This window comes from Cervus canadensis, chromosome 4, assembly GCF_019320065.1.
Source record: "Cervus canadensis isolate Bull #8, Minnesota chromosome 4, ASM1932006v1, whole genome shotgun sequence".
Classification (NCBI taxonomy): Eukaryota; Metazoa; Chordata; class Mammalia; order Artiodactyla; family Cervidae; genus Cervus; species Cervus canadensis.
In genome coordinates this window covers 85,435,980-85,462,658 of record NC_057389.1, presented here as the reverse complement: position 1 = coordinate 85,462,658, position 26,679 = coordinate 85,435,980, and the positions used below count along the sequence as shown (strand labels likewise).

Sequence of the window (26,679 nt, the reverse complement as noted above, 5' to 3'; positions counted from 1 at the left end):
GATATGACTGGACAATTCCTGGAGAAGAAATACAAACAGCCAACATATGAAAAGACATTTAACCTCACTATTAAATAGGGAAATGTAAAGTGAGAATATTTTATGTATAAGACTCAAAAATTTTAAAAGTTGATAATATGTAAAGCAGACATAAAGAAATGCCATACATTTAAGTAGGTACTTTCATGCACTACTGGTAGAAACAAACTTTGTGCTTTTGGAAGGCAATGTGGCACTAACAAGTTAAAAATGTACATACCCTCTGACCCAGTAGCTCTAAGTAGCCATCTTTCTGATATATCTGCACAAGTGTACGAAGACATACATTGTAGCATTATCTGCAGTAGCAAACATTTAAAGTTTTTCTAATATGTCTATCAGTGGTCAAATAAAGTAGGCAACATCCATCTTATAGAATATTATGCAGACATTAAAAATAATGAGGTATTTACATATACAAACATGAATTTCATCACATGGTAAAGTGAAAAAAAAATCTACAGTGTGATACTATTCACACTAAGCAAAAGATATATTTATGTGTACATACATGCAAAAGCACTGTGAAGAAAATGAAAATGTCTCATCAGTGTAATTCTACTGAAGTGTTGACTAAATGTCAAAGCCTGTCAAGGAAATTTCAAGTCCCAATCTGAACCATGTTCTGTAATTTGCAGAATAATGGTGTAGAGGAAATAAAAATATCTGTAATACAAGACTGAATGGGTTAAGTGGTACAAAATATTATGATGTACAAAGGAAGAAAAAATTATAGCACTTGTATGTTACAGGCAATTAACACTTAAGAATGACCTTGAAGGTCCATGACATCTAGTAAACTATCATTCTGCTTAGGCAAAGATATATTTCATGGGCTGGAAACTATTGTGGGTAGGTGGTCATCGGGCTAGCTGCATCAGCCCCACCTGTGCCTATAATACTGATGCATGTTAAGTGTATGTTTTGTAAAAAAGGATTTCCCAAAATAAAATGAAAAGTTCTAAGATCTAAGAAAACAGTGATTTATAAATCAATCTTATATTGAAATATTCTTGGTAATTTGAAAGATTTTCTTGAAAATCTCAGTAACAATCTATTGCATTTTATGAGGACAAAGGATGGTTTTAGTGGTATTTAAATTCTAGTGATCCATGAAAGTGTTAGAATGTGATCCTCAGAGATGACAAAGGCTTAGCTGTTTGAAAGGGGGCACAATGAGGCCAAAAGACAAAAAGACATATACAGGTGAAACTATTCCATATGATACTATACGGGCAGTTGTTCTTCAGTCGCATCCAGCTCTTTGTGATCCCATGGACTGCAGCATGGCAGGCTACATGGGTAGTTACATGTCATTAAACATTTGTCTAATTGCACAGAATGTAGAACACCATGAGTGAAGCCAAATGTGAATTACAGATTTTGGTGAGTATGATGTTCATCAAATGTACCAATCTGGTAAGGGATGACTGTGGGATAGGCTATGGTCAGGGAAGGGTGGAGAAAGAGGTATATGGGAAATCTCTGTACTTTCTGCTCGATTTTACTGTGAACCTAAAACTGCTCAAAAAATAGTCTATTGAGAGAGACAGAGAGAGAAAGGAGTATGAACTAACGCAGTGTGTAGAGCTGTTTTCGTACATGTCCCTCTTCCCTCTTCACACACACAGCTCTTTGAATGCCAAGCTGACTGTCCTGTCCATCAGCACCTCTTCGCACTATGGCTTCTGCCCCAGCAACTTCTAGATGGCTTTCCTTTTTGTTCTAAGCTGTCAAACTGTCTCCACTTCTGGGCCTTTAATAAAAAGCTTCTGCAAGCCTTGGAGTTATCTATTTTCTAAGTACACATGGGTTTTAGCTTGATGTCACAAATGAAGCATGTTAGGCATCCCCAGCACAGTAGTTCAGAGTTTTTGCTACTGCTCTCTAGCCACTTTTAAAATCAAGACAGGACTTGGTCATTAGCAGAGAACTGAATGCCTGAAATGGAGTGGTCAGAAAATAAGTAGACTAAAACCTCACCTGCCAAACACCTTTTCAAATGTTACACCTTTCATATTTAAGCCATCTCCAGGGCTCCAACTGCTGAGGAAGGTTAGTTACCATTTTGCTACTCAAAGTCAGAAATGCATGTACAATGGCAAATTTTGAACTGGATTTCCCCATAACTCAAGCTATTTCAGTAAATATTAAAGGGGCCAAATACAAACCTTCCTAATAAAAGCAGTGGAAAAGATTATACTTACAAAGACTTTTTCCAACAATACTATTCTCATCCTCGCACATAAAATTGTACTAAACAGAGGTGGTACTTCCAAACAGAGGTGGAGTGGCAACCCACTCCAGTATTTTTTTTTTAATTAAGAAGTTGAAATATTTTATTATTAAACTGTTTCTTATTCTCCTGCAAGGCTGTTGCTTCACTGTATAAAAGTAGCACCAGCAAACACAGTATATTGCAAAATTAAGATAGTAATTATTCTTTTCTGGATGCTATACAACAAACAAACTTTCCTCTCCTGCCAGTTATTTCTAATGTGAAGATCATTTTGACCCAAATCCAGGGATGGCTGTAAGCAAGTTACAAAATTATATAAGGCTTAAGATAACCATGTTATCCTTGAATTACATAATTTTTATAACTAGTTTTACCAGATAATTTCAGGAATTCTGAATATTGTAACTGGAGCCTAGACTTAAAATCATAGGGTGCTGTCAAAAAGATGCACAGTGTTCTTCTGAAGTCATTAGGAAGTTAAGGGGTATTTTCTTCAGGAAACATTGTTACAAGTAGTTTCTTTTCCTAGAAGTTGCTGTTTAAATACATCAGTTCAGTTCAGTTCAGTTGCTCAGTGGTGTCAGGACTCTTTGCAACCCCATGAATCGCAGCACGCCAGGCCTCCCTGTCCATCATCAACTCGTGGAGTTTACTCAAACCCATGTCCATCGAGTTGGTGATGCCCTCCATTTAAATACATATCCACCCCTAATTTTAAGACAACTATGCTAGATTAAGTTGTTTCAAACTAGTTTATTTAGGGGTTCCATTTTCACTCCTCAATAGATTTTATGTATTTCTCATATGCTTCTTCACTCATTAGTTCCCCACTCCGGCATTTTTGCCTGGAGAATTCCATGGACAGAAGAGCCTGGTGGGCTATAGTTCATAGAGTTGCAAAGAGTCGGACACGATTGAGCAACTTTCACTTTGCTTTGCTTCACTTCCTGAGATATACAGGTTGCCAGAAAACTGGCTAAGATCAATTTTGTTGTTCATTATTATATTGAATACTCTTCCCTACTGTAGTTACCACCATGAGAACTTCCTGTCTTCCTACATATAGGTCAGCGGAAGTCCTCTAGTATAAGGGAAATGATATGATGAGTATCACATTCTACTGAGTATTGTGTTCCAAACTAGTAGTGATTTTTATTACTTAGCACAATTTAAAATCCCTAACTTGCCAATCTTAAGTTGCACATGTAAAAGAAAAATGTCCTCTTTTTCTGGATAAACCCTTTAAGACTATTAAACTAATTTCCTAAAACCCTTGAAATTATTGAACTGCTCTAATTTCCTTTGACCAGACTCCCAAATATCAGCTTTTAAAATTTAGGTAATGGGTCAACCACTATTGCTATAGTGGTTGATAAGTATTTGGTTAAAAAACCCTGCAAGTCATTGTGAAATGCCACTAGCTATCATTGGGTTTTATAATCTACTTGTTTGATGCTACGGGAGCTGATGTGAAACTGCGTTGTATCTAAGATAAGAATGAGAATGATGGCCATGAGGTGAGTTCTGCATCAAGCCCTCATTGAGAGTAAGAAGCTGGGTTCTGAAGAGACTCAAAGACAGCTGGCTGCCTTGGATATAAAACTTACATGTTTCCACTGAGTCTCAGAAGAAGTATGACTTAATATTCAACATCCCACATTTGGGGGAAAATAGTGTTAACATTTTGGGGATAGGGCAGAACAGTGTACTTTGAATGATATATTCCAAAATCACTTAATTTTAATCAATGGCTTCTTTTAAGGGAGTGGATAAGGGATAGTAAATTCTAAATAATGGATGTTTTCCCCTTGTCGAGTGAGTCTCTGACCATTGGTAATGCTGACAATCAGTGATGGTTTTAAATGATTACTAATAACAGATTGCAATCAGCTTTTCTTGAAAATGCACTGTTAATTTCCTGTGTTATCTTAAATAGATAGATGAATGCAACAATTACGACGACTGCATGCTTCTTCTAAGAGGTGAAACAATGAGGGAAATTTTGGACCTTTCTTCTTCTAGGTGAGAAGGCAAATTTAAGGCTCCTAGTATAAACCTTAAGAAGAGCTGCAAGCATAAGCCCACACACACTCAATTTTGGGGAAATCTGTACCACTTCTTCTCATTTAGAAGAATCCATCTAATTACCAGACAACAGAACTCAGTAAACAGCCTGACTTTGTTTCCTAGGCAAGCCTAAATTGCTGGGAAGCACCCCGGTACCTCCCCAACCCCACAAGCTCCCACATATGCCCTCACTCTGCTCAGTGTGATGCCTCTGTGAGTGAGGCTCTTTTCTCTCCTGAAATGCCCTCCCTTCATTATTCATGGCCCTGGTCAGTACAGACTGTGGACCATCCACCATGGTCTCTCCTATTGAGCGGTTACAACTTTACAGGAAGAACAGGGTATATTTCTATCTCCTCAGAGTCTGCCCAGAGAGAACAGAACAGGGATTTTTTTTTCAATGAACAGGTGCCTCACTGAGGGAATTTTTCTTCCTGCTGTCAGTGCTCTCAGGGTCTTGCAGGGTTAGCTGGAGGGTTCCTAGGTACAGCTTTCCATTCAGTTAACACCTATGAAACCCCAGGTCTGCAAGTCAGTGTACTAAGAGGAAAAGCTACTTTGTAGCAGAATTATGTACACTTAAGATTTAGGATAAAAAAAAAAAAAAAAAGATTTAGGATAAAACCAATCTACATACCTACTTTGGCGCTTAAGTCCCTTCTAGTTAGCCCCCATTTTTCTGCTACTCTTCACAACAGAAATTCTTTTTTTTAAATAAAGAGTTTACTGTACTCACTGTCTTCATTTCTTACCACCTACTGTCTCCTCATTCAACTCTAAGGCTTCAGTTCCAATCATGCCACTGAGCTTGTTCCCCAAAGTCATGAACATTCTCCATTTTATCAAATCAAGGGTCACTTCTTAGTCCTTATCTCATTTGACCTCTCAAGAACATTAGATTCCTGAAACAGTTTCTTTCCTTGGTTTTCAAGCTACCATGCCTTTAATTTTTTTTCCTTCTTCATCAGCTACTTCTTCACTTCATTAGTAAACATGAGTTTTGGGACCCTTCCCATCTCTATCCACAGTTATTCCATATGTAATCTCATTCCATGGCTTTAAATACTACATATATGCTGATAATTCCTAAATGTATAGCTTTCCCTTGAACTCTAGACTCTAAATTACAGATCCAACTGCCTGTCTGACATCTCTACTTAAAGTGCACCTCAAACTTCAAGTGTCCAAAAGACTTTCTCCTCCCCAATCCTGCCCATTTCAGGAAGTGGGAATTTGCTTCCCCAACATCCTATTGCTCATGAAAAAATACGTAGGATCAATCTTCCTTTTTTTTCACCTTTCCTCCCCTACATTCAGTTCAGAAGCAAGGCCTGTCAATTCTATTTCCAAAACAAAAATCGAGCCCATCTACTTCTCTCCATTTCCACTGCTACCATCCTAGTCCAGTCCACCCCTCTTCCTGGGTGCCTCCACAATCCATTCTCCACAGAGCAACAAGTGTGATTTCTTCCAACTATGAGTCAGGTTATACTACCTCCCTGCTTCAAACACTTCCAGTGACTTCTCATCACACTTAAAATAAAATCAAACTATTAACCAAGGCTGCAAGGCATGGCATGCTCTGGGAACTGTTCCCCTCTGACTTGATTCCCCTGCTCACTGTACCCAGCCACGCTTGCCTTCTTCCTATTCCTTGAACACCTCATGTTTGTATTGGTCTTAGGGCCTCTGCATCAGTTCTCTCTCCATCTGGAATGCCTGTATCTTCGCTTTTTGCATATCTTGTATGAATCACATTCCAGCTTAAATGTCAAATTCTCAAAAAAGATCCTGCCTTAGAAAAGGCCTAAAGTAGCCCATCAGTTATTCCCATCATCATGGCTAATTTTCACCATTTACAGATTTATTTCTGAACTTTCTGTTTCTACATCTCTACATACTTAGTATACAATATCTAAACAGTACCAAACGTACAAGCACTCAAATCTTAATTGAACAAAATCCTAATGCACATGACAAGATATGTTTTGCACATACATATACACAGTTTGCTGAGCAGGTATAAAATATATAAATTGACTATTGTGGCTCTTAACCAGGAAGTATGAGTTAAGTAAAAGGAAATTTTTAATATAAATATTAGCTTTTTAAAGATTAAAAAGAGGGGGAGAACGGTGGTAGCTGCACAGCACAGTGGGAATAGAAAGGCCTTAGTTCTGAGATCTAATTTCATCTCTACCATTTAGCTGGGTAATTTTGGACACTCTACTTGATCTCTCTGATGAATACTTGCTCTTTACAGCTCTATACTAGTAGTTCAGTCGCTCAGTTGTGACTGACTGTGACCCCATGGACTGCAGCATGGCAGGCTTCCCTGTCCATCACCAACTCCCAGAGCTTGCTCAAACTCAAGTCCAATAAGTTGGTGATGCCATCCAACCATCTCATCCTCTGTCATCCCCTTCTCCTCTTGCCTTCAATCTTTCCCAGCAACAGTTCTTTGCATCAGGTGGCCAAAGTACTGGAGCTTCATTCAGCTTCAGCATCAGTCCTTCCAATGAATAGTCAGGACTGATTTCCTTTAGGATTGACTGGTTTTGATCTCCTTGCAGTTCAAGGGACTCTCAAGAGTCTCCTCTAACACCACTGTGCAAAAGCATCAATTCTTTGGCGCTCAGCTTTCTTTATGGTCCAACTCTCCCATCCATACATGACTACTGGAAAAACCATAGCTTTGACTATATGGACCTTTGTCAGCAAAGTATTGTCTCTGCTTTATAATATGCTGGCTAGGTTGGTCATAGCTTTTCTTCCAAGGAGCAAGCGTCTTTCAAGTTCATGGTTGCAGTCACCATCTGCAGTGATTTTGGAACCCAAGAAAATAAAGGCTGTCATGGTTTCCATTGTTTCCCCATCTACTTGCCATGAAGTTATGGCTTTCTGTCATAAGGGTGGTATCATCTGCATATCTGAGGTTATTGATATGTCTCCCAGCAATCCTGATTCCAGCTTGTGCTTCATCCAGCCTGGCATTTTGCATGATGTACTCTACACAGAAGTTAAATAAACAGGGTGACAATACTTGACATACTCCTTGCACAATTTGGAACCAGTCCATTATTTCATGGCTGGTTTTAACTGTTGCTTCTTGATCTGCATACAGATTTCTCAGGAGGTAAGGTATTCTGGTACTCCCATCTCTTTAAGAATTTTCCACAGTTTGTTGAGATCGAATTCAATTAAATTATGGCTAACACAGATGACACCACCCATATGGCAGAAAGCGAAGAGGAACTAAACAGCCTCTTGAAGGTGAAAGAGTAGAGTGAAAAAGCTGGCTTAAAACTCAACATTCAAAAAACAAAGATCATGGCATCTGGTCCCATCACTTCATGGCAAATAGATGGGGAAACAATGGAAACAGTGACAGACTATTTTCTTGGGCTCCAAAATCACTGCAGATGGTGACTGCAGCCATGAAATTTTTTAAAAGACGCTTGTTCCTTGGAAGAAAAGCTATGACAGACCTAGACAGCATATGAAAAAGCAGACACATTACTTGGCCGATAAAGGTCTGTAGAGTCAAAGCCATGATTTTTCCAGTAGTCAGGTATCAATGTGAGAGTTGGCCTATAAAGAAAGCTCAGTGCTGAAGAATTGATGCTTTTGAACTATGGTGTTGGAGAAGACTCTTGAGAGTCCCTTGGACTGTAAGGAGATCTAACCAGTCCATCCTAAAGGAAATCAGTCCTGAATATTCATTGGAACAACTGATGTTGAAGGTGAAACTCCAATACTTTGGCCACCTGATGCGAAGAACTGACTCACTGGAAAAGACCCTGATGCTGGGAAAGATTGAAGACAGGAGAAGAAGGGGACGACAGAGGATGAGATGGTTGGATGGCATCACCGACTCCATGGACATGAGTTTGAGCAAGCTCCTGGAGTTCGTGATGGACAGGGAAGCCTGGCATGCTGCAGTCGCAAAGAGTCGGACACGACTGAGCAACTGAACACCACATATTAAGTATTTAATTACTATTAGTATCTCCTCTGCACAGCCCCTGCCTGAGAAATTTAGTCTTAAAGCACGTTTAGATAGAAACAACAGAAACCTACGCTTTCTTGGTCAAGTTCCTTGGTGCCCTTAAGAAATAGAGAATTTAACAATATACATTAAAGACTGTAACATAACAAAGAGAGCTGAACTAAGTGGCCTGTGAGTTTCCCTTTTAATTCTGACTCTACAATGACTGCTATAATGGACTTAAAATTTTTTTTCCATTTTATAGATAAGAAAACTGAAGCTCAGGGTATTTAAATAATTTGCTAAATGTCAAGTCAGATTCAGACAGCCTCTAGAGACTAGAGACAACACTTTTAACAACAAATTATGGATTTTTTTCAGGCCTCGAAAAGGTACAATTTATTAACTTTTATACAAACAGTTCTTGCTGTTTAAGACTCAGCTTAATTTTTTCATCAAAACCAAGTTAAGTTATCCTATTCTGTACAGACTTTTCTCTCTTTAAATAAACTTGCCAGTAAGGACTGGGTTTCCTATTCCTTAACATTCAACAAGTGTTCGGAACATTTACAACATACACAGCATCAGCTGTTAAAGAACTTGAAAAGTAATAAGGCTTCTAAAGGCATATATGCCTATAGCTGGATATACTAAAAAGAATTATGAAAGTTTTTTTAAAAAAGACAAATGTTGTATATGTAAAGCCTACCAGGCAAGGACTCTTTAATAATGTCCTGCATTTGCTCTTATATAAGAACATGAAATCTCAACAACTTAAACTACTGGAACTAAAAATCTAGGGGAGATTTCAATATCTGAAGACATTATAAACAAAAGTTCCTACCTGGTACAAACATACATATCCATGAGCCTTTCTGAACCCAAGGAGCACTGTAATGTTAGCTTATTCGCTCACTGAGAACGAGGACAAAAGATGTGTTCCTTCATTATAGAAGCCAAATGTAATCCAACAAAAACCTTACTAGTATTTATTTTTAAAAATGACTAACACAATTGGCTCAGTTCCAGTTTTCACTTATCTTAAAATACTATGTACTCTCCAAAACCTGTACATGCCAGAGTTACAGCTAAGTGATTCTGGGGCTACCCTTGCTATGTCATGAACTAAAAGAATCCTCAGATTGAAAAGTGGGGTCTTTCTGTTCTCCTGAGCCTTGTGGTCTGATTCCCAATGCTGAGGCTGGTCTGTTCACTAGGCTCTTTCCAGAGGAAGCCTTATAACATAAGAGATTCTATCGAGGAGGATATATTCTTTTTTAGACAATAGTAACGAACAAAATCTTAGGTCATTCTCTTGATAAAGCAGTTAGAAATGCTAGACAGATTTAGAACAAAAATTATTTTACAGTATAGCTGAGTTTACAAGAAAGGCAACTCTCTATGTGGTGGAAACAAAGAGAGAACTAAAAACCAGAATGGTCAGTGATAACTGCAGCTGAATTTAGTTATTATTTGCATAACCCAGGGTTTAGGTATTCTCACCTAGGACAGAAGATGAGGTATAGGGCCCAAGTGAGGCAAAGAGAAGTGACTCCCAATATAAAGGCTGAGACTCCTGAACAGTAACTTCAGGGAAAAAGTGGAAAATTAATAAGCTGAGAGTTCAAAGTCCTGGGCAAATCCCTTCCAAGAGTTTAAGTTCCTTTATTATAACACCAGTGTAGTTCAGGAGCTCCCAAATTGAAAAATTAACATAAAAACTAGACTCAGACCAGTGTTAGCCCTAGAGTGTCTAACAGATAACAAAACAACTATGTGGAAGGACATCCACATAAAAAAGTCACAGGGGCACTTCAGAGAGGAAAAAAAAAAAATCACCACTAAAGATGAGTTTACAATTAAATATTACATGAAACCCAAGAAATAATTCCCTAGAGCTAGAGTCAGCACACAATATAGCAGAAATAGACTCCTAAAAATGTGAAATAAAAAAGTGACTGTGAAAAAGAATATAATCTATATTTAAAATGAGTAAAGACATACAAGAAGGAATCAAAACACTAAGGAGAAAATAATTATGAAAAATAAAAAGTTCTGAAAATGAGTAAAATAAAACTTACAGAATTGAAAAATATCTTGAAATATTGAAATGAAAAATAGGTTAAAAATGGACACCTCAACAGGCAGTATAAGCAGAAACTAAAGAATCTGCACTGGAAGGTCTTCATTAGGGTGTTACCCAGGGTATTACCAGTATATGCAAGAGGCATTAAGCAATTTAGAGGAAAGAATAAGGTTTATTTATGTCTAATGACAAATGAAGGAGGGAAGAATAGTGAGAAATGGGACAAGGATAATATCTGAAGAGATAATACATGAGAATTTTCCAAAATTAATGAAATGTATCAATCCTCAGATCAATAGGCATAATTTTTAAATAGAACTAAAACGAAACCTACATCTAGACACACTCCAAAAAAATGCAGAATACAAGAGATAAGGGAAAACTCTTAAAAGAACCAGAGGAAAAAGGCAGATTACCTCCAAAGGAATAATTAGAATGATTTCTCAACAGCAATCATGGAGATCAAGAAGAAATGGAATATTTTCAAAGTACTGAAAGAAAAAAAACATCCTTTCAATCTAGAACTCTATGCTTAGCTAAAGTATCAAGATTGAGAGCAAAGATTTTCAAACTGAAAAAGAATTTACTACTCACAATTCTTCACTGAAAAAAACTATTAAAGGATATACTTCAAAAAAAGAAAGAAACTGAACCTAAAGAAGGAAGGAATGAGATTTGTAAGAAATTGGTAAACATGTGGGTTTATCAATAAATACCGACCATGAACCACATTAATTATTTTCCAATCTGACATATAAAAATAAGGTTAAATGAAAATACCAGGCAATAGAAACACAGCAGATAGGAGAAATGAACTTTCTGGAAGAACATAAAGCAAGTCATATCAGAGCCATGGTTCTTAAACTTTGGTGTGCATTGTAATCACCTGGAAGGCTTGTTAAAAGCACAGCCTGCTAAGCCTTGTCCCTAACATATCTAATGTAACAGATCTGGAGTGGAGACTGAGAATTTTCATTTCTAATAAGTTCCAAGGTGATGCTGGTAATGTTGCTCTAGGACCCCTTTGGGAATCAAAACATTTGATTTTTAGGTCGAATATGAATGTTAAAAAAAAGTAAAGGGAAACATCCAAATAACTAAAGCATATTATTTACAACCCAAAGAAGGGGAAAAAGATGAATAAAGAAAAATAAAACAATCCCATAGAAGTCAGGGAAGTAGAAAAAAAACAGAAATAAATACAACTAAGTAATCAATCACAATGAAATGAATGGACTAAATTCACTAGTTAAAAGACAAAGATGAGCTGATTCACTTTGTTGCACAGTAAACACAATACTGTAAAGTCTATATTCCAAAAAAAAAAAAAAAAGACAAAAGATGGACAGACTGAATAAAAAATAAAATTTCCCCATGCATTAAAACATAATGTAAAGTTACAGTAATTAAGAGAGTCTTGGTAATGGCACAAAGTGACCAATGAATTATGAAACCCAGAAATGACCCATGCACACATGGAATACTAAGATGACAGAAGTGACTGAAGATCATCAGGAAAGGATACACTACCCAATAAATAGAGCCAGGACAACTGGTATCCATAGGAAAAAAATGAAATTGGATTCCTACCTTATACTGTACACAAAATTAAATCTAGAATTAGATACTTAAATGTATTTGAGTGTGAAAGCAAAACTTTAGAACTTTTAGAAGAAAACATAGGAATAGGGAAGGATTTTTTAAACAAGACACAAAAGAGCTAACCTAAAAAGATGAGTAAATATAACTACCTAAGAATCAAATCTGTTTATTAAAAGTCACTATAAGAAAGTAAAAGGATAAATATAAAAAACTTGATAAGATTAATTATAACACCTATAACAAAAAAAATTAAAATTCAGAAAAGATAAAAGAACACATGCAAATCTGTAAGACCACCAAAATGGGTAAAAGCAAAGCAAAGTCGCTCCGTTGTGTCCGACTCTTTGCGACCCCACGGGCTGTGGCCCATCAGGCTCCTCAGTCCATGGGATTTTCCAGGCAAGGGTACTGGAGTGGGTTGCCATTGCCTTCTCTAGGGGATCTTCCCGACCCAGGGATCGAACCCAGGTCTTCTGCATTGCAGACAGATGTTTTACCCTCTGAGCCACCATGGAATATTTCAAAAAAGAAACATGATCAAACACAGAGATGTTCAGCATCATTAGAAATCCAGGGACTGCAAGGCTTTCCTCATGGTTCAGTGGTAAAGAATCCGCCTGCCAGTGTACGAGACACAGGTTCAATCCCTGGTCCAGGAAGATCCCAGAGCAGTAGAGCAACTAAAACCCATCTGCCACAACTACTGAGCCTGTGCTCTGGAGCACAGGGATGCTAACTCCTGAAGCCCACACACCCCAAAGCCTGTGCTCTACAACAAGAGAAGCCCCCGCAATGAGAGAAGCCAGCACAATGCAACTGGAGAGTAGCCCTCCACTCCCCACAACTAGGGAAAAACTCCCCACAGGAATGAAGACCCAGCAAAACCAAAATAAACACATTTTTTTTTTAAATAAACGGACTACAAATGAAGACCACAATGATTTATCATTTAAAACCCATTAAACTGCAAAAACTAAAATCGGCAAAATCAATGTCACAACATACATCAAAGGTAACTATTATATCCTGTTAGTGGTATAAATCATTAAAACTACCTTGGAAAATAATTTAACATTATTTTGTGAAACTGAGCATACCCTGCAACCCAGCAATTTTACTCCCATGTGTACTCCAGAGAATCTCTTACATCTTTGCTCCACAACACATGACACAAATGTTCCTAGCAATAACGGTTAGATTAGTAAAGACGTGGAAACAACCCAAACGTCCATCTACCAGAAAATGGATACATTATGGTATATTTCCACAACAGAATTCTGTACATCACTGAAAATGCATACACCACAGCTATAAGCAACTTAATAAAAGCAAAACAAGCAAAAAAAAAAAAACAAAAACAAATTCTAGAAGAGTACAAAGAATATAATTTTTTTTTAAAGCTAAAAACGTGATACACTTTACAAAATTATTTTTTAAAAAGCAGAGAGAGAGCAAAAATCTGTGTCAGCAGTTACAGGGAGTGGGGATGACTGTGGTTGAGATGAGGAGGAGCATCTCAGTGGATAGTAGTTAGTGATAATGGTAGAGTTCTCAGATTGGGTATGTGGGTGGGATCATGATGCTTGTTAATATTAATATGCCTTATAACTTCACTTCATAATTTAAGTAAGCATGCTTTACTTAACATACATACATATATTTTTCTATTCTCTGCTAGGTTTGAAATACATTAAAAAAGTTAAAAGGGAGTGGGGAGTAAAACTAAATTATGCTAGTTGATACAGATTGCAGTAGGAACCAAATCCCCAGTACTTACTGGTCAAGGGTCTTATAATAGATGTCCAGATCCTTGTTCACAAGCTCTGTTGTTCTCATAACAATCATCATTTCCCTGTACTTTTCCTCAGCATCCCGAAATTGAGGTTCTCGAAGTTCTTTCTTAAAATGAATGATTTCTTCCTCATAACCTTTCTGTCGCCCTATTGCCAAACTGTGATTTCTTTTTATATTGTCTATTTTTTCTTCCAACTTCTGATGTTCACTAGGAGGGAAAATAACAAATGAGGACCATTTTTAGATTTTAGCAGCCTACAGTAGAAAAGCCAGATTTCTTCAGCTAGATAAATAAATCATTCTCTTTGCAATCAGAATACTGTCTTTCCTTGCTTTTTCTTTAAGGCTTCAATACTAAAGAAAACTTTCTTCTTTCCAAATCTCTGAAGCATGCAGGTTTCTAAACAGCTGATTTTTGTGTGCTGAATGAAGTACTCTCACAACATGTGAACACTGAAAAAGTTCCTGATGTTTACACATTAACCTAAGTAAAGTACTTTTGGTGATTAATATTACAAATTTACGAACTTCTCATTGTGAACTAAGTGCACAGTTACCAACTCTGAGAAGTTACTAACAGGTTTCATCAGTTTGTTCACAGTATGTCAGACAAAATGAAGTTCTATCTCAAACTATTAATTTATGCAGTAATACCACTAATAGTTTATTTTCCTCTATGAAAACAAAATTTCTCTTACATAAGTATAAAGAGCATCACACTGATCAAGAAGGTAAAAAACTTAAACTTTTCTCATAACTTGGTAGATAATGCAGATTTTAACATATGCTTTAAAAACCTTCATTCAACAGTTACTTATTAAGTGTCCTCTTATTTGCCAAGCACACCTCTCAAGTTTATGAATATACTTAAAGAACCGGCCTGATTTCTGTTTTGTTGACATTGCTGTTGTGTCCTGAAGAAAGGTTTGAAAAACAGTTGTGCTTAGCAGTCTGAATGAATGTGAAAAGCACTGTTATGTGCCAATTACAGAAGGAAGTATAAAAATATCCGATTTTGGTCTTTAGTAGCAAGGAATATATGGTTGCATTTAAAGGCTATTTCTATAAGCTTTCCCCGCCCCCCCCCCCCCCAACTTGGCACCAAAAGCACCAACATTACAATGGTAAAGAGCGCAGCGTGGAAGCGAGGATATCTGGGTCATGTTCCTGGCTTTCATTCTCATTTCCTATTATCTTTTTTTCTGGGTCTCAGTGTCCTAATGCATAAAAAACAAACAGGCTGAAAGATAAAGAGCTCTTCTAGTTAAGCCTTATTTCTTTGATATATGAGATTGAAAATGGCCAATCCAAGAGAACTTACAATAACACAGGAGTAACTATTTGTTAGGTTTTAATAACTAAATTAAATTTCAATTTATTATATCTTTCAGAAAAACATAAGCATTCTTTGATCCAGATTTCTTTGTGAAGTCAAGAAGAAAAATGAAAATTCCATAAGGAATGACTGAATGAATGAGTATATCTAACCAGCTGAGGTGGGACCAAAAACTCTGTTTGGCTAGTACAACCTTTTACACCAGACTAGTGCCTCAGCCATTAACCAGGTTCTTACAGAATTCCTAAGGCAAAGAAAACAAGAATAAAATCTTTTCTGCTGTAGCAGGAAGATAGCAACTATAATAATTATCAATAAAACCAGATCAAAGAAGAATCTAATTAATCAAATGCTCTGGCTGTCACATAATTATACCTGGGACCATGTACAATGGGTCATCAAGGACAAAGAACTGGCTGTAACTCCACTAGCAATTACAGAATGAATAAGCACTGACCCAGGCAGGGTTCAGAGGCCAGGTATTCTTTCTATCATTAACTTGTGAAGCAGGCTTGCTAAAGTCTGTGAATTCGGTATTTTGAATACTGGCTATCACTGCATAGTTACAATGTGACTATAAATTCTGTGTTACTACTTCTTCAGTAATTCAGTTTATAAAGCCATTAAATGTATCTGTATGCAAGTGCCTACCTTCTTTCAAGTTTTAAAGGACACTTTGGCCACAGGCTTAAATTCTTAAAAAAAAAAAAAATGCATTGAATATATTTCACATTTCAATTATAAGGACCTTTATTTAAACTAAAGACTATTTTAAAAAACGCACTTTTTCATTTGTAAAACCTGCATTTGACCCATTTCCTTCAAATGTTGTTTTCTTTCTTCTTCAACTTCTTTTAGTTCTTCATTTCTTTTTCTTAAAGTAAGGTTATCCTGTAGCCACCTTTCTTGTATCTAAATGTAAATATTAAATTCGTTAACAAAAATAATCAAGTCACCAACATGTGATTCATAGCAGGTAACTGGCAACAGGAAGTACCAATTCTGCCTTAGACTCATGTGTGACTCAGCAGAGGGAGAAGCTAGTGTAAAGGGGCCTCCAGGCCTAGACAAATCTGGAAGGCCCCCACACACAAAACAAACATTTAAATGATGAGAGAAAATGCTACCGCTAGATTTCCAGTATTTCATATCCAGGCCCCACAGGATCATCTTTCCTAAGAACCTCAAAATGGAGCCCACTGATCTAAGAGATACAAGAGAGCAAGACTACTATCAAAGTCTCCCCCACTTTTTTTCCTGAGTTGTATCTGTCTACTAACATGTGCCAAGACCATTATATACTGTTAAATATGTCAGATAAGATCTTTACCTTCAAGCTGACAAGGTGGTGAGAAGTTTCACAAAAATAGTGTATCTATATACTTGATGACATTTTTTTCTGGCCACTGAATTGAACTGAAAAACTTTAAATTTAGCTGTTCTTGTTGAGTAGTTTTGTCCTTAAAAAGCAACCATTAAATCATTTGTTGGCAGCAGCACCACACAATTATTTCAGTAGTTTCCCTGGTGATTATAATGGACTATGTTGTCAAGAGACGAACAGAATACAATTTATAAGTTGACTCTTTGCAACTTAGGGAGAAAAAGTCTTCCTGCAAAAAAATGATGGTTTGGTCCAAAAAAGCCTGAATATAAAATATTTACCTTAACTTTGGAGTCAGGCCTTTTCAAAGAAGACCTTTCTAGAGCAACCTGAGATAAACTCAGTGTGGAGGGAGGTGGGGGAGAGGGGAGGAGGCAGATCTTTGGTAACAGTTTGTTGCCAAAGGAATGACTCCAGAGTCACTGCGGCTCTGGGAAGCCGGAGATCGGAAGGGAAGCCGCCCCCTCACATGCTTCATGCTCACATCCACCCCCGCCCACCTGTAAATCATTATTCTGAGTTTTGCTGGTTTTTTTTGTTGTTGTTAACTTCATTAAGGCTCCTTTCAGTCTTCCTAGAACTAATAATGTAAATATATACGTATCAATTAAAGGCATCATTATAAGCTAGAGATGACGAAAATGATATAGTTGTAAACCAACTTTTGTTGCCAAGGCAACCTAATGTACCACCACAGCTGCTAAGACTCCCCAAGCTTCTTCCCTGGGGGACTATGCTTATACTTCTTCCTTATTAGGAACAAAAGAATGTGGCATTGCTTGCTTTTATCTAACAGAACAATGGAATTTGCTTTCATGAATACCTGAAAGGACTCTTTGAAGGGCTATCACATTCTTAGGTGAGACTGATTTTTTGCATGAAATAATGTTCCTGGTCTGTTAGCCTGCATGGTCACCAGAAAGCTAGAGATTTCTTTCTTTCAGGTCAGCTTCTAATTGCTTTTTCATTTGGGAAGACAGTATACAGCACAATAGTTAAAGAGTATAGGCTTTGAAGTCAGATATACCTAGGCTCAAATCTCAGCACTGCAACTTTCAAACAGGATGACTTTGGGCAAACTAGTTTAAATTCTCTGAGCCTTAGTTTACTTGTAACATAGGGATAATAATACCACCTGTCAAGAGAACTACTTTGAAGATTAAAATAGTTATTGTATACAAAAAGTACTAAATGCAGTGCTTAGCTCAATAAGCTAGTGAAATACTTTTTGGGTCAAATTTGTCCTTGTACTTTAAGCAGTAAAAATTCCAGTTACAGTCTTCAAAATATAAAGTATCAGAGGAAGAAGAGATAAAGTATCAGACAAAACTAGATGCAGTCATAAAACTGTTTTTCCATTATACTAGCAATTTGACAATGTAGGGTCAAGTTCGACTCTATTACTTTTATGACCTTTGGCAAGTCAGGTCACCTCCAGTTTCCTTCATCTGAAAAATGAGGAAGATTATTAAACTTCCAAATTTTTAAATTCTGTGGAGTAAAGTACATAAATATGCTGTTAGGTTCTTCAACTGTTTGATAGTAATCCCAATCACTCAGTTCAGAGAGTAGTTAATGCATGCGGTTTGCCACCTAAAGGAAACATGAAAATTAGCTGCATTCTAGGTACTTTTGAGAGAGTAATATGCTGAATAAACCACATTCCAAAATCCACCAAAAATCTAGTTGGCGAAAATGCCATTTATAGACCAATTTCCTGAAAGCTATACAGTGTTCTGACAGTAACTGATATATAGTTAATGGGATACATCGGAACCCCTGAGGACCTTCAACAAAATATACATGCCTCTGCTCATGCCCCAGAGGTTCTGATTTATTGAGCTGGAATGGAGACAGATGTGTATTTTCAATAACCCAGGTGATTTTTTTTAAATTGAGACATAATTCACGTACCATAAAATTTGCCACTTTAAAGTATACAGTTCAGTGGTTTCAGTGTATTCATAAAGTGCTAATTCCAGCACATTTTATTGCTCCCAAAACTCCATACCCATTAGTAGTCACTCTCTATTCCCTTTTCTCTCCTTTCCCCTTACCCCAAGCAACACTAATCTGCTTTCTGTCTCTATGATTTGCCTATTCTATACATTTCATGTTAATAGAATCATACAATATGGTCTTTTGTGACTGACTTCTTTCATTTAAGCACAATAGTTTCAAGGTTTGTCCAGATTATAGCATCTATTATTTCCTTACTTTTAATGGTTGAGTAATATTCCACGATGGTTAATTTTATGTGTCAACTTGACACCACAGGGTGCCTAGACACCGGTCAAACATTATTCTGTCTATGACAGTATTTCTGGGTGAGATTAAAATTTAAATTGGTAGATGGAATAAAGCAGACTGTCCTTCCTAATGTGGATGGGCCGTATCCAGTCAACTAAAGACCTGAACAGCACAAAAAAGGCTGATTAAGGGGTAATCATCCTGCCTGACTGTATGAGTTGGGACGGTGTTTTTTTTCTTTCCTGTCTTCATATTTAAGGTGAAACGTTGGCTCTTCTTGGATTGAGAGAATATTTTAGCTCTCCTAGTTCTCAGGCCAGAACTACACTACACAATCAGCACTCCTCAGTCTCCAGCTTGCCAACCACAAATCTTGGGAATTCTCAGCCTCCACAATCACTTGAGTTAATTCCTTACAATAACTATCTATCTTTGTGATAAACTATCTTTGTTATAATATAAATACAGATGAAATCTGTATTTATCAGTCTCTTATTGGTTCTGTTTCTCTGGAAATTCCTGGCAAATATATATAAATATACCACATTCTGTTCACCCATTCATCAGGTGATAACAATTTGGGCTGTTTTCCATATTTTATGCAAATATATTGGAGAAGGCAATGGCAACCCACTCCAGTACTCTCGCCTGGAAAATCCCATGGACGGAGGAGCCTGGTAGGCTGCAGTCCATGGGGTCACACAGAGTCGAACACGACTGAGCAACTTCACTTTGTCACTTTTCACTTTCATGCACTGGGGAAGGAAATGGCAACCCACTCCAGTGCTCCTGCCTGGAGAATCCCAGGGATGGGGGAGCCTGGTGGGCTGCCGTCTATGGGGTTGCACAGAGTCAGACATGACTGAAGTGACTTAGCAGCGGCAGCAGCATGCAAATATATATTTTAAGTTCTTGGTTATATACTTAGGAGTGGGAAAAATCCATGTGATTTTGATAGGTGCCTATAGCTAACTTTTGCTCTCTAAACACTCTAACATTTATTCTAGGCTCCAAGCATACCACCTTCTACAGAATCTTCCTCAAGGGATAATAAACGTACTGAAACATACTGTGAAAAAAAGGGCCTCATGAAGTTTGTTGAAGACCTGGTTTCTATTAATCTATACAGTGTCTTCCTTTTTTTCCATGAATGCCTACAGAGACATTTTTCTCTGGTCTCAGTCCAGGAAACTGGTTTTTTTTAGTTTTGAGACAATGTGAATCTTAATTATGACTTTCTCTTTTCATGTGACTACTGAGATCTTCAGCAAGCATATCAGAGTTCATGGCCTACATTTTATATACTTAGCACTCTCCTGCTTCACTGCCGCCTTCTTATCCTTATTTCTACATTGTTTCATTTTCTCATTAATTTATTACTTAGCATTGCTTTATGTAAATAATTAGTAAATAACTTCTAGAACAAGGTAGGTTATAAAAGTAAACTAATGTAGTCAGATCTACTAAATTTAGACCATCAACTTGAAAAGGGTCACAGACTGGTATTATCTTAATTATCTCTGTATATTGGTATGGACTTTACTTATTTATAGATTGTGATTTTAAATAGAAAACACACGTAATAAGCTAATGATAACTATTATATATGCATCATAAATTTATATAGCATTTATTAGATGGCAGAGATTCGATTTACCTTTGACTGATACTCATATGGGAAGGACTGATGTTGAAGCTCAAACTCCAATACTTTGGCCACCTGATTGGAAGGGCTGACTCATTTGAAAAGACCCTGATGCTGGGAAAGATTGAGGGTAGGAGGAGAAGGGGACGACAGAGGATGAGATGGTTGGATGGCATCACCGACACAATGGACATGAGTTTGGGTAAACTCTGGGAGTTGGTGACGGACAGGGAGGCCTGGCGTGCTGCAGTTCAGGGGGTCACAAAGAGTCAGACATGACTGAGCTAATGAACTGAACTGATACTCACATTTAACATTCCTGGCACTATGGCCAGAGAATCTGCAGATATGGCTAATCTTTAAAGAGATTTTAACCATTATTTATAACCAAGTGTTTAAAGCATTCAAACATGAAATTTTGTTCAGAACAGCAAGAAGAGAGAAACGGTATAGTTTTTAAAGATATTAACCATCATGTTTATATTAGACATGTTGAAAATTATTTTCTCAATGTGATTTTAATTATACTGTAGAAATTAATGTCTTTAATAGAGAAAGCAAATAAAGGAATCAAATGAAAAACAATACATAGTCTACTTACAACATTTAAGAATAATATATAGAAGTGAGACTGACAATTGTCAGAAGGGGAGGGAGGCTTAATTTTATGTTTTTATGTTTAAACTTTTACCAAGGAAGTCTCTTACTGAAAACAAAAAAGGAAAGAAGAAATCACAATGTTATTAGAATTGCTTTTCTCAGGGAACACTCCTACACTGTTGGTGGGAATATAAATTGGTGCAGCCACTGTGGAAAAATAGTATGGAGGTTCCTCAGAAAATTGAAAATAGAATTACCATATGAACCGGCAATTCCACTCCTGGGCATACATCCAGATGAAATTATAATTCAAAAAGATACACGCAGTCCCATGTTCATAGCAGCACTATTCACAATAGCCAAGACATGCAAATAACCTAAATGTCCACTGACAAATGAATAAAGATGTGGTACATACATATGGAGTATTACTCAGCCATTAAAAAGAATGAAATAACTATTTGCAGTAACATGGATGCCACTAGAGCTTATACTACGTGAAGTCAGAAAGACAAAGACAAATACCATATGATATCATTTATATAGAGAATCTAAAATATGATACAAATGACCCTATGGTGGCACAGTGGTAAAGAATCCGCCTGCCACTGCAGGAGATGCAAGAGATGCAGGTTCAATCCCTGGGTCAGGAAAATCCCCTGTAGAAGGAAATGGCAACCCACTCCGGTGTTCTTGCCTGAGAAATCCCATGGACAGAGGAGCCTGGTGGGCTACATTCCATGGGATCACAAAGAATCAGACATGATTGAGCACGCATGCACACACATGAAACAGAATCATGGACAAAGAAAGAAGACTAGTGCTTGCCAAGGGGGAGGGATGTGAGAGAGGTTGGGGACTGGGAGTTAGGATTAGCATATGCAAACTGGCATACATAGAATGGATAAACAACAAAGTCCTACTGTATAGCACAGGGAACTACTATATCAATATCCTGTGATAAACCATAATGGAAAAGAATATGAAAAAGAGTGTATATATAATACATAACTGAGTCACTTCGTTGTATAGCAGTAACTGACACAGAATTGTAATTCAACTATACTTCAATTAAAAAAAAAAAATACAATCAGGAAAAAAAATGTTATGATCAAAAGAATCACAATAGCTTAAGTTACACCAAGTGCACTTTGTTGAAATTTCATTTTACAAATGAAAATATGTCTCTTTTTACATTGCCACAGGAAAATTTGCTTTGTCTCTCAATAACAAAAAAGAAAAACATACTTTTTATATAAATATATACACAAGAATTGCTTTTCCCTACTGTTTTCATATCTACTCAATGCAAGTATTGAAGAGTAAAAAATAAAAAAAGTAAGAATGTTACTGGTATAAATACCACCATAAATCATCAGCAAAAAAAGGACCTACCTTCTGTGTATCAATATCTTGTCTCATGATTCCCATTTCCTTATTAATCTTTTCTTTGTGTTTCTCGCATTCACTTAGTTGAGCTATTACTTTATTAAGTTCAGTTTCTTTTTGCTACAAAAAAGAAAATTTCTTAAGCACAAGAAATAAAAATATAACAAATCATTTTAAATTATATTCAATTAAGTAGTTTTAATTACCTTCTTATAGTCATCTTTTCCATCTTGAATATAATTCTCAATGTCTTTCATGTAACTGTGAATATTTTTAACTTTCTCTTTTATTTCATTTATCTGTAGAAAAATGCTTATTAAATATTGGGAGTAGGCATTTAGGAAGATTTATTTCCAAGGAATATCTTATATTAAGGTAACAAAAACTTAACAGGAGCATACAGTGAAACATGGGCTTAGAGGTTAGAAATGCTGGGTTCCAGTTTCCATCACTGACACATTTTATCTCAAATCAAATTTTACAATCTCCCTTTATTACCTATGAGATTAGATTAAAAGCTCTCAATTCTCAAACTTCTATTAATAGTTTAAATCAAGAAGCAAAATAACACAAAAAAAGCAAAATAATTTATAATTAATCCTTATTTAAAAAAGATTATGTCACAAATCTTATTATGTCACAAATATTATTTTATCATGCTTTTAATTTCATGTGAAATATTAGTGTCCAACATGGTGCTTTGAATATAATAATTTTAAAAAATGTTTTTGGTAAATATATAATAAATGAAATCTTACTTTATCTTGTGCTATTTTGTGGCTTGTATTTTTCTTGTTGATTAATTCTTCTTTCTCCTGCTGAAATTTTTCCAATGTTGTTTCCAAAGGGCTTAGCTGCTCTTTAGCATCCTAAAGATATAAAAAAATAAGACCTTATATAATAGCATTACATTAGCTTATTTCAGACTTCACAGTCATAATAAAACCATTTTCTATGTACCAGGCTTTAAAAATCATTTAAATGATTAAATCATTCATTTGCTCCTTTCAACAACCCTATGAGGAAAGTACCATTATTTTCATGCTAAATTCCAGATGAGCACAGAAATGATTTGTCCACGGTCCCCAAAATCAGTGAATGAAGGAGCCAGGATTCAGATCTCATTCAACTCCAGAGGCACTTTTTTTTTCCCCCCAGAGGCACTCTTTTAGCCACTATGTTATAGTGTGTCAGCAAGTATATATGCTACACTGACTTCTTTTTTTTCTTTTCAAAATTTTAATTTTGTCTTGGGGTATAGCCAATTAACAACGTTGTGACAGTTTTAGATGAACAGGGAAGAGACTGAGCCATACATATACACGTATCCATTCTCCCTCAAACTCCTCTCCTATCCCGGCTGCCATATAACATTGAGCAGAGTTCTATGTGCTACACAGTAGGTCCTTGCAGGTTATCCATTTTAAATATAGTAGTGTGTACATGTAAATCCCAAACTCTCTAATTATCCCTTTCCCTCATCACTCCCCAGCCTGGCAACCATAAATTCTTTCTCTAAGACTGTGAGTCTCCTTGTGTTTTGTAAGTTCATTTGTATCATTTCTTTTTAGATCATTGACTTGATTCTTAATCTATGCCATGTGCTTCCAATTGTATGAGCATGTGGCTTCAGGTATAAATTTTCCTGAGTTTGTAAGGGCCCATATCAGCTCTGTGTAACCAAAGAATAAGAAAGCTCTTTCAGTCCAGTGCTTTCTTTCACAGACAGAAATATGATCATAAAGGAACTTCTGACATTAAGCTTAGCTTGCTGAAGCTAAGTAGATATTTTATGGTAATTAAACCATACTAGTACACTGATGTAGGTGTGTTCTGACTTATTTTGGAAAGAAAGGGGTTTTCAAAAAACTATTTTAATCAGAAGTACACATCATTTGGCCTTGAAACATCTCTATAGCATAATATAATAACCGCTGTTCAAAACCATGATCCTCAAAAGATCCTGAGGTACCTAGTGAATTCATAAAGGTAGAAACAATTATTCAGAATTAGTTCAGTGTCAGTATATTTTATATTAGGAAGTGGTTTGGTGTGGTAGGAAGTCAAATGTCTTACACATCATAAGATATATACCAGTAAATTAACTCTGCCTCCTACTAACTGTATGAACTTGGACAAATCATGGAATATCTGGAAGTCTCAACTTCTTTTTCTTTAAGAAGGAAATTTAGAAAAAAAAAAAAAAGAAGGAAATTTAGTCACATTTATCAAAATGATACACTGAATGCAAAATGAGATACAACAGTTTAAATGTCACAGTGTTTTATAAGCAGTAAAGAAATAAAAAAATAAGGTAGTACTACTATTTATACTATACGCCTCTGATATTCTGTAATCTAAAACTACTTAAGAAACATTTATAGTAACAACAGATTCAGTAATATACTTAGTTCCTACTGAATGTGTATAATTATAAACCTAGATAAGATTATTTTTTCTAAAACTGTTCAAAAATTTAATTGGCTGAGTCTTAGGTTTGATTTGGGGCTTCCCTGGTGGTTCAGCTGGTAAAGAATCCACCTGCAAGCAATCCCACTCCTGGGCATACACACCAGGGAAACCAGATCTGAAAGAGACACGTGCACCCCAATGTTCATCGCAGCACTGTTTATAATAGCCAGGACATGGAAGCAACCTAGATGCCCATCAGCAGACGAATGGATAAGAAAGCTGTGGTACATATACACAATGGAATATTACTCAGCCATTAAAAAGAATACATTTGAATCAGTTCTAATGAGATGGATGAAACTGGAGCCCATTATACAGAGTGAAGTAAGTCAGAAAGATAAACATCAATACAGTATACTAACGCATACATATGGAATTTAAAAAGATGGTAACGATAACCCTATATGCAAAACAGAAAAAGAGACACAGATGTACAGACTTTGGGACTCTGTGGGAGAAGGCGAGGGTGGGATGCTCTGAGAGAACAGCATTGAAACAAGTATACTATCAAGGGTGAAAAAGATCACCAGTCCCAGTTGGATGCATGCGACAAGTGCTCAGGGCTGATGCACTGGGAAGACCCAGAGGGATGGGATGGGGAGGGAGGCGGGAAGGGGGATCAGGAAGGGGAACACATGTAAATCCATGGCTGATTTATGTCAATGTATGGCAAAAACCACTACAATATTATAATTAGCCTCCAACTAATAAAAATAAATGGAAAAAAAAAAAAGACTCCACCTGCAACACAGGAGACCTGGGTTTGATCCCTGGGTTGGGAAGATCCCCTGGAGAAGGGAGCAGCTACCCACTCCAGTGTTCTGGCCTGGAGAATTCCACGGACTGTATAGTCTGTGGGGTCACCAACAGTCGGACATGGCCGAGCGACTCTTACTTTCACTTTTTACTTAGGTTTGATTAAACTAGGTGAGGGATGCCAATTAGGTTCCATTCCATGTGTCAACTCAGTGCCTGCTGATTGTAGTGGGAAGTATGCTGAAATTACATCTGGAATCAAAGAAAAGTGCTATGTCTGAGAGGCAGTGTCTGCCATCCATGTAGGATTTTTAGATAAGACAAATCTCCAACACAAGTAGGAATCCTCATACGGAGTTAGCAGTCACCACCAGGCCACCTCCAGTAACAGGAAGTTCACTACTTAACCAGGCAGCCAGCTCCTTCTTATTATGGCCAGTAAATCTTCTCCCAGAAGTCTTTACCTATTAGTACAAGTTCTGTATACCATTTCGATTTGATTCTCACAATAACCATATTTTGGCCATTATCCCAAAAAGAGCATTTCATATATCTGAACTAATTTTAAAAAACAAATACATATGAATGTTTTTACCTTTATTTCTCTGTGTAAGGACTGAACTTCAGTGGATAATTCCACAGTCTGTTCCTCTAGCTGCTGACGACGTTGTAAGTTAGTGGATATCTGAAGTTTCTCTGATTTAAGTTCATTTGTTGTGCTTTTTAGGTGTTGAATCTGTTCCTGCTGGTCCTGTATAAGCTTACGGTTCAATTCTATCTTACTAGAAACTGCATGAGAACACATCCATACAGTTAATGAAAGGGCACAGAAAACACCATAAGTAACATCTTTCTAGTTTATAGGTCTGTGGCATTCACAAAGGCTGAGTTTCTGTGGGTCCCACCCACCACAAGAAAAATGCCAGAACTATCTATCCAGCTCCCAAACCCGCTTGCTGTCCCAACACCCATGGGTGAGCTCACAGGGCAAGCATGACTGAGAAAGAGAACAGCTTATCTATTATTTGGGCT

The 26,679-nt window shown here is 36.8% G+C and overlaps 1 protein-coding gene across 3 annotated transcripts in view; it reads right to left on the bottom strand.

Moving 5' to 3' along the window:
- The window catches only part of RAD50 (RAD50 double strand break repair protein), a 247,961-nt gene that overhangs the window by 11,851 nt on the left and 209,431 nt on the right, over positions 1–26,679 (bottom strand). For all 3 annotated transcript variants that reach the window (XM_043466015.1, XM_043466014.1, XM_043466013.1), the window contains 6 exons: positions 26,243–26,436; positions 23,178–23,288; positions 22,626–22,718; positions 22,426–22,539; positions 15,936–16,063; positions 13,799–14,023 (listed from right to left, as the gene is read on the bottom strand). In XM_043466015.1, coding sequence (XP_043321950.1) covers positions 13,799–14,023; positions 15,936–16,063; positions 22,426–22,539; positions 22,626–22,718; positions 23,178–23,288; positions 26,243–26,436 — 865 coding nt within the window. The remainder of the gene's footprint in view (positions 1–13,798; positions 14,024–15,935; positions 16,064–22,425; positions 22,540–22,625; positions 22,719–23,177; positions 23,289–26,242; positions 26,437–26,679) is intronic.